Genomic DNA, 12,271 nt, shown 5'->3' on the forward strand with positions numbered 1-12,271 from the left:
AAATTAGTTATTGACAGATTACAAAGTATCACATTAATTTTAACGAAACTTAAAATCGCAAATCCGGCCCCATATAGAGTGTTGCTGTCACTTGTGGGCGGGAGCACCTCGACGAGCTATGAAAATTGTCGATGCACACGCTTAGAGAGGTCCATTAATTAAGTGAACTTTCTGGCTGTCTGTCAGTATATTTATGCTGGCATTACGTAAAAGCCACTACAAAAAATTTTATGCGATTTTTTTATTTTTATTGAATTGACAGTTATATTCCTCAAGGTATAACTTAAAATCTTGTGAATATTTTATTTTTGTACGCCATATAGAAATGGTCTACGTCACGGATTTTCCTACTTCTGAAACCATGCATATGAAATAGCGGCCAAAAATATCTAGTCTGGCCATAAATACTGTTACATAAAAACTATTCTTTTATTCAATTTTTTAATTATTTTGAATTTGGAACACGTTTATTATTTTAAAAACTTCTTTAAATTTTTCGATTTTTCGTGAAACCTCTCCGCAATACACTTTTTAAAAATATACTATATATAATACTATATAGAGGGCATGGCCTGCTCTAAATGACACGGCGACATTGAGTATCTTAAAAAATCTTTAGATCAAGCAGCGAAATTTCCCTTGAAAACAGTGCGTAAATCCAGATTCATGCCCAGACAGATTAAAGGCCTGTATAAAAGCCAAAAGTGGCCATTTCGTATAGAATATTTTTTTTATCTTTCGGTGAGACTTTAATAAATATGTAGGTATAAATTTTTGTAATATTACATTACTGCATAAAAAATACATTTTCATTTGTAACAGAACTTATGGCTTTTTTTTAAAGGTGATAATGAAATAGTAACCCCACCCGCGCTATCGGTATATACCGGCGGGGCACCAGTGAATGATGATAGGTGAGGATGAAGCAGGTCAGTTAGCGTGGAGGTTGACCTGATAGGGCATATTGTTAGCAATGGGGCTGTCAAACTCCATTGCTAACAATCCTTTCCCCCCAGAACTTATGGCTGGACTAGGTATAGTCCTTACTAATACCTCTTAGCGTTTTAACGGCTCGACCAATCACTTACACCTATTAGGTGAGATGGAGAAGGCAGGCTACTATTTATCCCTGTCAATGAACTTAGTGACGAATACGCGGTTAAGAGTTTACAGAAAAAACGCAACAAAATCTCGCGTTAACTTTTTAATCTTCTCTTGTTTCTCAGAAATTTTGTTCTGCAAACATAAGAGAATTTAATGTTGAAGAACTTATTCATTCATTCATAATTCATTTGGTTCTTCATTCATAATTCATTTATATCTTCATTCATAATTCATTTATTCGTTCATTCGTAACTCATTTTTTTCGAATAAGTTTAATAATTTTAATAACTGAAGACATAGTAATGTGATATGTCGCATTTTCGGGTTTTCACTATTATACACATGTATGAAGATCTTATGTGCGTACTAACAAATATAAGTTTTACTAATCGATTGTAAGTATAAGTTATGTTAATATGCACATAGCGCCACTTCACACCTCCATCCATTCATAGAATAGCGAAAATCCGAAAATACTACGTATCAACTTCATCCATTCATGTCTTGAATTATTTACACGCAGTAGGAGAATATACGTTTAAAAATTATCAATAGGAACGTATGAGGAAAATATAGATTGCACTTGGAAATTAACATGTTTCCATCTAATTCAATTAACGAGCGCAGCGTGTAAACGTCTATGTATATATAAATCTTTAGACTGTAATATTAATAACAATGTTTAACAAGAATTAATTATCGGGTTAATATTATACTCGTATACGTAATTAATGAACTTTTTTTTTATACAACTTAGAATGGCAAACAAGCTGACGGCCCACCTGATGGAAAGTGGTAACCGTCGCCTATAAACATGAGCAGTACCATGGACATAACAGAGTATACTGTTTCGCCCATGATACCCCCCCATGCGTTGCCCTTCCTGAGGACTCAGATGTTATTCCTCTGTACCCAGTAAATTCACGTCATATCCCACCCTTCAAACCGAAACACAGCCATGCAAACACAACTGCTTCACGGTTGAAACACGAATGGGACAGAGGTACCCAAGCAATCGACTTTTGTACAAAGTCTCCCTCTGGTAATGAACTTAGTAATAATTTCCTCTAATTACAATAACCATGTATCATTTTTATAAATACACACCAAACGCCTGATTCTCAAGATAAGATATCTTGCATTTTTTATACCACTAAGGTTGCAGACAAGCATATGGTTCATCTGATGGTAAGCGGTTGCATATTGAGAAATCAGGCAACGAATACCGGGAACCAAGTTAATTCAGAAAACTTTGTTTTCTAAATTGATCTGACCAGGAATTGAATCTGGGACTTAATGGACGCAAAACAGGGGGAAGCGGTTGTTAGTAATGGGGACTGAGAATCCCATTGTTAGCAATATATCTTACCAGGTCGACCTCCTCGCTGGAAACTATCATGGTTAATTCCTGATGAATTCATCATGATGGGCTAACTGACCTGTTTTCATTCTTATCTATCACTCTTCACTGGTGCTCCGCTGGCGTATCCCGTTGGCGTAAGTTATCCCATACCATTTTCACCCATCAAAAAAAAAGACCCTTGTTTGCCGTTCCGGGTATCATAAAAAGCATTATTTTTACTACTACCAGTCTCATTGCTAGCAATATACCTTGTCTGGTCGACATCCACGTGGTCCCCCTGGAAATTATCGTATTCCAGGTGTATTCATCACAATGGGCTAACTGATCTGCATTACATCTGCATTACATCATTCTCATCTATCATCCTTCGCTGGTGCCCCGTCAGCGTATACCGTTAGCGTAGGCGGGGTTAACATTTCATTATTATCCATTAAAAAAAATTACGCAGAACAATGCTGCCACCATTGTACAACGGTGATCGTCAAATAGGCAAACGATACCAGAAAAGGGGCGAAAATATTTCTTAGCATAGCAGAAATTTTAGACGCACAGCTACGCCAAAGAATTTGGATTAGATAGATGGTTTATTAGAAATAATAACTTTAATTTTCAACAAGAATAAAACCAGCCAAATTCTAGTTGAACTCACAAACCGAAGGTTCCGTACATAATGGTTGCGTTTCGATTTGAAGGGTGGGATATGGCGTGAATTTACTGGGTACGGATGAATAACACCTGAGTCCTCAGGAATGACAACGCATGGGGGGTATCATGGGCGAAACAGTATACTCTGTTATGTCCATGGTACTGCTCATGTCTATAGGCGACGGTTACCACTTTCCATCAGGTGGACCGTCAGCTTGTTTGCCATTCTAAGTTGTATAAAAAAAAAAATATGTAGATATGCTTCTATTTTCTTTAGATAAAATTTCTTTCTAAAATATCTACTTAGTATGTACCTAATTGATTTACTCTTTAAGTGTAAAATAGAGTTAGACAGTAATCCCGATGAAAAAATTATTAATGGGGGATACGATTTTCAAAAACAGTTCATTATTATTTTATTTAAACAATAAGTGATCACGACATATCATCGATCATTATTTAATCATCATATCATCATATCAGCCTTTAGCTGTCCACTGCTGAACATAAGCCTCCCCCTTGGGGGGCTTTGCTAATATTTGTCATGCTTGCCAGACGGATTGGCAAGCGCAGTTAAGCTTTTGAGATGTTTTAAAAAGGACGCTGCTGTCCATCCCTCGTCCTCTCTTAGTCGCCTATTACGACACCCACAGGAAAGTAAGATAGTTATTCTATGCTTGAACCACATAGCGATTTATATATTGTAAATAATTAAACATTATAACTGATGAACAAAGAGGGTTGACGTCAGGCAGGCGGCCAGTCGTCAAACTATAAGCGAAATCTTTTTGTAACATGGATAAAAACATATTACGCCGACCCCAAATAATAATTCGGGTAAGGGTAGGAAGATGATAAACTGATGATCAAAAGCTACATATAATTGCTTTCTGTATTTAGAAAATAAATAATATCCGAAGAACGTGTATGTAGTTATGTAGTTGTTTTATAAATATAATTACTGGTAATAAAGTCTAAAATAGCTATGATAATTATCGAAAATTAATTAGAAAATTAACAAACAAGCCATAACCAAATAAATAATACCTAATAGGTCAATAGTTTAGTACTAACTAAACAAAATTAATATTAATTTCTTTTATCATTTTGTAGTATTGTTCTCTCCCCAGATAGCGCTTAATAAAACCAGCAGGAAACATGCTAACGGCAGTCATTGGAATCTGGTAGGTTGCAGATGTGCTCAATGCTTTAACACCGCTCTTAACTAGTTTAAGATCTATTATGTGATCTAACGACATGAGCAGTGAAGTGAAAATAGAATGTTCCCATAGACAGATTACGAGTAGTTATTAGAGTTATGTTAGCACACGTAACAAAGACACCGTCGCGTGTCGTCGTCATTCAAGGCCACATCTGTAATTCATGCCTACGCACACATGCAACGGTAATCGAATACATAAACAGAAACTTAAGCACTACACTACACCTAATTGTATTAACAAGTATTATTTAACGGCAAAAGACGTGTAAATTTCCATGTACATAATTAAAGCAAACATAGCAAAAAGCGTTGAGGACTAGGCAGTTAACGACTTTATTACGCACCGGTCCAATTTGGATAATAATTTATTCAAATTGTAAGACAGCTGATATGAATTTAAGGAATTAAACTTTTTCTTTAATAGTATACAATATGTTATTCGCATTTGCTCAGTATTGTTTAGGTCATTCGGATGACGAGAGTCAGATGAGCATGTGGCATGAGCGTGCTCGGCACGGCCGCAGCACGCATTCAACACGCACCCGTTTAGGTCGCAGTGAAAAAAACTCCACGGGAAAAATAAAATTTTACATGACATAACTAATATAAAAATCAATTCGATTATTCTAAATTCATTAACATTAACTTTTTGTATTGGTATTAGATAAAATGTAACAATGAACAATACATTTAGCAAGTTCAATTTTGATGGCATACAAAAATAAATAACAGGTGTGTTAATTGTAGTGTACTGACATTGACAACATTAGAATTTGTGTTCGATTTAAAATCGAATAATGTAAAAACAGTGTAGTGCCTACACACTTACTGTTTACATTTAAACACAATTTTTATCTTTTACTGTATAAAATACTTCAACTCGTTATATGTCATGTTAAATAATTAATTAGTACATAAAATGTCCAGCAGTGGTTTATAAATTCGCTGTTATATCTTGACTGTATTTGGCTATTCATTTTGGATGTTCTGAAAAATATAAAATACTGCCTTAGTGATTCCGCTTTTCACCTAACACAAAAATGAGCGATTTGACATTCATAAGACATTAATTATATCTACATAATCACGTGCTAATATTTTCAATCGAGAATATTTGCAAAATATTTTTTTTATTAAGGCTTTCATGGCTTTTCATCAAAATCACATTATCTACAAGAGCCCGCCTCCAAGTTATGAACAAAATAAACAAGAAAAAGATAATTCTCGTAAAGGCACAATCGAAATCATATGCAAATATTACACACAATAAAAATATAACAGTGAGTACGGTTGGATAATAAGCGAGTCGTCTCTCGATGGGTCAGTGTGGTGATAACCTCGCGCGTCGGCACCACGGACCTCTTTGCTCAGATGCTAGTGAACACTTCGCCCTTCTGCGACGTGCCTACCATAAGTCTATAAAGCCAGTCGGCGCACACAAAAGAAACAGTCCGCCTTCGATCTCCGCCGATGTTGTTTATTTAGCACACACATCTAAGACACATCGACGCGTAATCACATATTGCGATGATTTCAAAACAGTGAATAGTTAAACAAAACCAGGTTTTGAATATCCCTCCCTTTTGTATGCGCACGCGTGCAAACGCCGCTGTGATTGGTCGTGAAAACAACCTTCAAGAAAAGTAAAAACATGACGATGAGTGAAACAAAAAGCAGTGTCAGTCGGTCGGCGTGCAATTGTAAAGGAAGCATGATCGTTGTGTCGAACAGGCTGCCTTTTATTTTGAAGAGAAATGAGAAAACCGGTGAATTAGAGAGAAAAGCCAGGTACTGTACTGTAAATATTTTTGATCAATCCAAAATATATGTTGGTATGCTTGTAATTTAACATTTCGTATATCAGTAGATTTAGTTGTAGTCGTTGTAGGTTTCGAATCCGTTAGTTAATATGAAATATTAAAGCTAGAACATAAATGTTGCGGTCGGTGACATTAATCCTTATCGAGATAAAAATAACACCTTGATCGGCTTCGTACATATTTGAATAACAAATGAATTTGTGAATCATTGGTAATTGTTATTGTAGCATTAAGGAATAAATATCGAATAATACACGATAAACGTCGTGTTATTGTGAACATATACATTGAAAATATTTAGACAACCCCAAACCACCTGTATGGGGAATCCTTCAGTATTGATTATTATAATTTCTAGAAATTTCTCGATCCCAGTACCGGCCGGCATCTATTCGGGAATATTCCGTGCCCCACACTTGTTAAATTCTCGAGAGGATTCTCGCGTACCTAAGTAAATAGTGATTTAATCATTTGTTTAGTGAATGACTACACTAGCTATTAAGTTATTAAGTTTGTTCATTCGAATTATCTACTCACCTGTCAACTTTTTAATGATACAAACTATATACCTACTACCTATTTACTACAGCGATAAATATAAAATAAACACTTATTGAACTTTTAAAAATTAAAAATGGAATCATGAATAAAGACTAAATAGAAAAAGAAATATCTAATACAGACCAATAATAAGACTAGGTATATCCTATACTGCGATGGATTCTGGATAATGTACTCAAGTATCATAACTATATCAGTTTTGATAACAGCAGAGCCCCGAGTATGGTATTCCATTTATAGATTATACAAAGAACTACAGAAAATGTTAGAAAATGCTTGCTCCATTTCGAAAGAAAGAAAAAAAGAAAACATTATTACTAATTAAAAAAATTAAAACATATTGCCAACAACAAAAAGAGTTACATTAATTATCAATACAAAACAAACTTTACATTTGTTATTGCTAAACATTAAACTGAGCATAAAAATTAAATACAATTTTGAAATTCGACTTCCTGCAGAAGTTACCTAATACAATAATAAAGTTAGGCATTTTAAAATAGTTTTAAATACCAAAGTTAGTGTTTTAAAACTTAAATGTTTCAAATAAATGCCAAATTCAAATATTTAGATGTTAGTGAAATTTCAAATTAAATGATAATTTAAAAATACAGAAATTAACTGCATACTTACATAACTACGACACAAGATAAACACATATATCGAAATCTCGTACGCAAATATCATATGAATACAAAAAATTATGATGTTCTAAATAGTTTCAAAATCCGGTAAATTTTTTAACATTTAATAACAATGAATCTCCTATTATTTTCTGATAGATTCGTTTAAGCATTGTACTTAATGTCTTTCTTATACTTAACAGTCAACAATGTAAAGCTGTCATAATAATGACGATTAATTCAACGAGTTATAATGCCATATACCAATCTAAAATACCTATTAAGGTAAGTTCTATATGTTATTAATTACCTAGTTACTCCGTGTTTAATTATAGGTAGATACGAGATCGATGTACCAAGAAATCTGTATAACATAACCTATCAGTTCCCTATACAATGCAATTTAAAATTGACAATAAAAATATTGTCTTCCACACTCTTACGTATACTGTACAAATTTAATGAATACCTACTATAGCTAATGAGGTCACTACGTAAAATGTTAAAACACCTTGGACTTGACTTTCTGAGCAAGGTCACTAACAAGGAATTGGAAGCCGTTTTAAAATCGGAACATCGCTCTTGTTTAACTGAATAAACTCATCTCTATTGTATTGAATGTAGTTTTAAAAATTATTTACAAGTATAAGTACCTATCTAACATTATTTTATAATGTTTAACACTACTTACTACATGAAAGTGAGTTTAATGCCATGTCAATGTACTGACATGCATTCTTATGCACCCGTGTCTGATATTCTGGATATATCAAGTTCTCTTAGTTGTTTGTTATGCCATTTCTTACAATTGTTTGGGGTAATTGTCAATATTATAACTACTTTTGTTTTGTCTTCATATTATGTAAATAAAATTGAATTGTTTACAAGCATTTTTTAATCGTCATTTGTTTTGTTGTGATCCCACTGTACTCGTAGTTTCAGATAGTTGTTATCTGTTAGCAAAAATATATAATACACTCGACAGTTCCTCCTTTTATGTCAGTCTGTTAATAGTATTTTTCAAATATTTTTTTTATGCAACTTAGAATGGTAAACAAGCTGCCGGCCCACCTGATGTAAAGTGGTAACCGTCGCCTATAAACATGAGCAGTACATATAACAGAGTATACTGTTTAGCCCATGATATCCCCCATGCGTTGCTATCCCTGAGGACTCAGGTGTTATTCCTCTGTACCCTGTAAATTCACTGCCATATCTTACCCTTCAAACCGTAAGAAATTTCTTACCTAGTCTCCATAAATAAGATCAAAAATTCAAATCTTTGTTACAACCTTTAGCCTAACCATAGATAATATAATTATATCATAGATTTAAAATGTATTTATTTTTAATTGAGAGAGATATTAAAACAGTTAATCTTGTTGACGTTGTATTTAAAAATGTTATATTTTATTTATTATTATGAAGTACAATCATAGTCATTGAAAAGTGAATAATGATAATAATGTTGAAAATTATAAAACGGGTTTTGCGTATTTATAATAAGTAATAGCAGATTTCAAACAAGTAGATTTTGCTTCACAAAAAAGCCGATATAAATCCTAGCAAAACCATTTTTTACTAAATTCAGTTGTTTAGTTTTAAAAACCAATTATTTGGATTTCAAAACTAAACAACAGAATTTTAATTTTTTTTTTATAGGACCAATGATTGTGTTTGTTACCTCATAACTCCATCAGTTGTAAACCGATTTGGAAAAATCCTTTTTTATATGAAAGGATATACTTACAAATTAGTCTTATACAAATTTTATTATAATTTATCCAATAGTTTAGTTTTTAAACCAAAATAACTGGTTTTGTCACAACTAAAGTCGGTATTTTATGGCACACAATTTAAATATTTTGAAATCGTTTTAAAAAAAATATTAAAAATACTGAATTAAGTAACTTACGTCCACTTATTTCACTTAATTAATGATCAGAAAAAATTGAATAGAGTTTTTGTTAAATGCTCTAGTATCTTTGTATAAGTATAGATAATATATTACTATAAGTAAATTAAATATTCTTTTGTTTTACGAGTAATAACTACTATTATATTTGACAAGGACATGTACGTAATTTTTATGAAATTAAATGATGTTCATAAATATTATTAGTGAAATCATTTCTAAAAGTAAAATTATTATTGTTTTAGGATCTCTCTAAAGCCATTGGTCTGTTTGATTTTTGTTCTTTTTTTTTAGAAAACCAGTTATTTAATTTGGTTAACTATCGAGCAATAAGGTATTGAAATGCTCAACATGTATATATTTGTATCTATATATATTTTACATGAAATGATATATATAGTATATGATCCCCATATAAATTAAATCTCACTTCCCTACGTAACTATAGTCTCGCGATAAATTTTGTATGTAAATATTCTTTATTGCACTCATAAAAAAGATATATAACGGAATGGTTATAGATTATGCATATAGTAGGTATAAATACTAAGAAAATATTGTTGTTAACGTTGAAACATGTTGTAAATATGTATTTTTATTTATTGTTGTAATTATAAGAAAATACCATCAAATTGAGAACTTCCTACATTTTTTTTTCCTTTAATTGAGAAACAAATAAGTACGTTTTGCACAGCTTGAGTAATTCATGTAAAGCAGTTTGCAACAGAGTGTGCAATTCCCACAAGCACATATATAATAAAAAATACAAATAATGCTATATAAATATGTAAAATATAAAACTATGAAAAATTATTCCATGTGTTACATCATATTCACAAAACAGAAAACAAGTTTTTTTTAAAGAGTAAATATTTTATGAAAACAAAGCAGTACAAAATATTTCGTCAATATCCAATGGAATCGACAGAATAGTGCTCTCGGAATGTTTGTAAAATGCTCTTGTTAAATTTTTATTGAACAATTGAATGAAAAGGGGACGGACGAGAATTCACACCTAAAATATTACTATAAGTAAATTAAATATTCTTTTGTTTTACGAGTAATAACTACTATTATATTTGACAAGGACATGTACGTAATTTTTTATAATGATGTTCATAAATATTATTAGTGAAATCATTTCTAAAAGTAAAATTATTATTGTTTTAGGATCTCTCTAAAGCCATTGGTCTGTTTGATTTTTGTTATTTTTTTTTTTAGAAAACCAGTTATTTAATTTGGTTAACTATCGAGCAATAAGGTATTGAAATGCTCAACATGTATATATTTGTATCTATATATATTTTACATGAAATGGTATATATTTGTATCTATATATATTTTCATGAAATGATATATATAGTAAACAAAATTTTACATAACTATTTTAAGCAAAATTCTTTTTGATATATAAATGGTTATAGATTAATAGTACGGTATTAATACTAAGAAAATATTGTTAACGTTGAAACATGTTGTAAATATGTATTTTTATTTAAACCATTTTGAAAATTTTGCAACAGAGTGTGCAATTCCCACAAGCACATATATAATAAAAAATACAGAAAATGCTATCTAAAATATAAAACTATGAAAAATGATTCCATATATTGAATCATATTCACAAAACAGAACAAGTTTTTCTAAAGAGTAAATATTTTATGAGAACAAAGCAGTACAAAATATTTCGTCAATTTGTCTTGTTAAAATGAACAATATTTTGTAATAATAGCTTTTGTATATATTTGTACCTTTTTGATTTATATATATATTTTGTAAATGATGCAATTATGAAGTAACATACAAAAGAAAATACAACCGAATCATTAACTCGTCCTTTTTTAAGTCGATTGAAAATAAAATAATAGCTGTCAAATATATCATAACTGGTATGAAGATGGTTCCTACTGGTATCAAGGGTATCTAGTTAGACTTACTAAACATCGCCTGCTGGATGACAAATGCACGTGCATTCCGAAGCAGGCGGCAAATTACAAATGATCCGATACGAGCATTAGAAAGATACAAAAGTTTGTGCTGGGATTCGACATTAGATTGAGATCACCGAGTCACCTAAACGGATTTGAATGTAACTTGGTATACAAACATATCGTGAGTAATACATAAGATAGGTACTTTTAAAATCCTACGTAAACTGTAGACATTTTCACCTCGTATAAAATTTCTCTTTGTGAAAGCCTTGCCTTCACCACAGCACGTGTGTTGCAGTATGCAATTGTAAATGTTTTATATTAATCGAAATATATCGTATGCCGAAAATGTCTCTGGTACATACATACACATTTCTCTCCCATTGGGGTAGGCAGAAATATTGAAACACCAAATACTCTGCTTCAAACAGACCTCTTTCGCTTCTTCTACATTCATAAAACTATTTTTTATACATACTTGCTGTTTACGAATATTTTTAATTTGGCCCCTTTTTCAACCAACTTTAAAAAGAAGCAAGTTATTTGTAACGTCATAACTCCGTTAGTTGTAAACTGATTTGGATTTTTTTTTATTTCAAAGGAGTAACAAAGGACTTACAAATTGGTCTCATAGAAGTTTTATATAAATAATTTTAGTACTTTAGTTATTAACTTAAAGTAACTGGTATGCCACAATTAAGGTCTGATTTTTTTTTGGAACACAATCTTAATCAGCACATCGGCATGCGTTTGTCTAGTACAAGCATTTCCGTATCAATATTTTCACTCATTCGTGCTCAATAAATCTCTTTCGTAATTCTTCTTAAATCCGTCCTCAATAAGACCAGATCAATGCAATATCCCCTTTTCAATTCAAATTCAAATGATCTTTATACACCAAAATACATTTCTTTACAAGCTCTTTTAAAAATGCATAAAAATTATCTAAATTTGAAATTTTGTCATAAGAATTTATTTCAATAGAATTTAATATAAAGTTAATCAAGTTTTATTGAAATTATCAAAAAAATACTCTCTAAATAAAATTAGTACCAAATCAAAATATTTAATCAATTAATCTATTCTT

The 12,271-nt window shown here is 31.5% G+C and overlaps 1 protein-coding gene across 1 annotated transcript in view; it reads left to right on the plus strand.

Moving 5' to 3' along the window:
• Window positions 1–5,646: 5,646 nt before the first annotated feature.
• Window positions 5,647–12,271, plus strand: part of LOC113513766 (uncharacterized) — a 35,060-nt gene continuing 28,435 nt past the window's right edge. Inside the window, exon 1 of the mRNA XM_052898785.1 lies at window positions 5,647–6,122. Within this exon, the coding sequence (XP_052754745.1) occupies window positions 5,986–6,122 (137 nt within the window). The 5' untranslated portion in view covers window positions 5,647–5,985. The remainder of the gene's footprint in view (window positions 6,123–12,271) is intronic.

Source organism: Galleria mellonella, unplaced genomic scaffold (genome assembly GCF_026898425.1).
Source record: "Galleria mellonella isolate WM207_F2 unplaced genomic scaffold, CSIRO_AGI_GalMel_v1 utg537, whole genome shotgun sequence".
Classification (NCBI taxonomy): domain Eukaryota; kingdom Metazoa; phylum Arthropoda; class Insecta; order Lepidoptera; family Pyralidae; genus Galleria; species Galleria mellonella.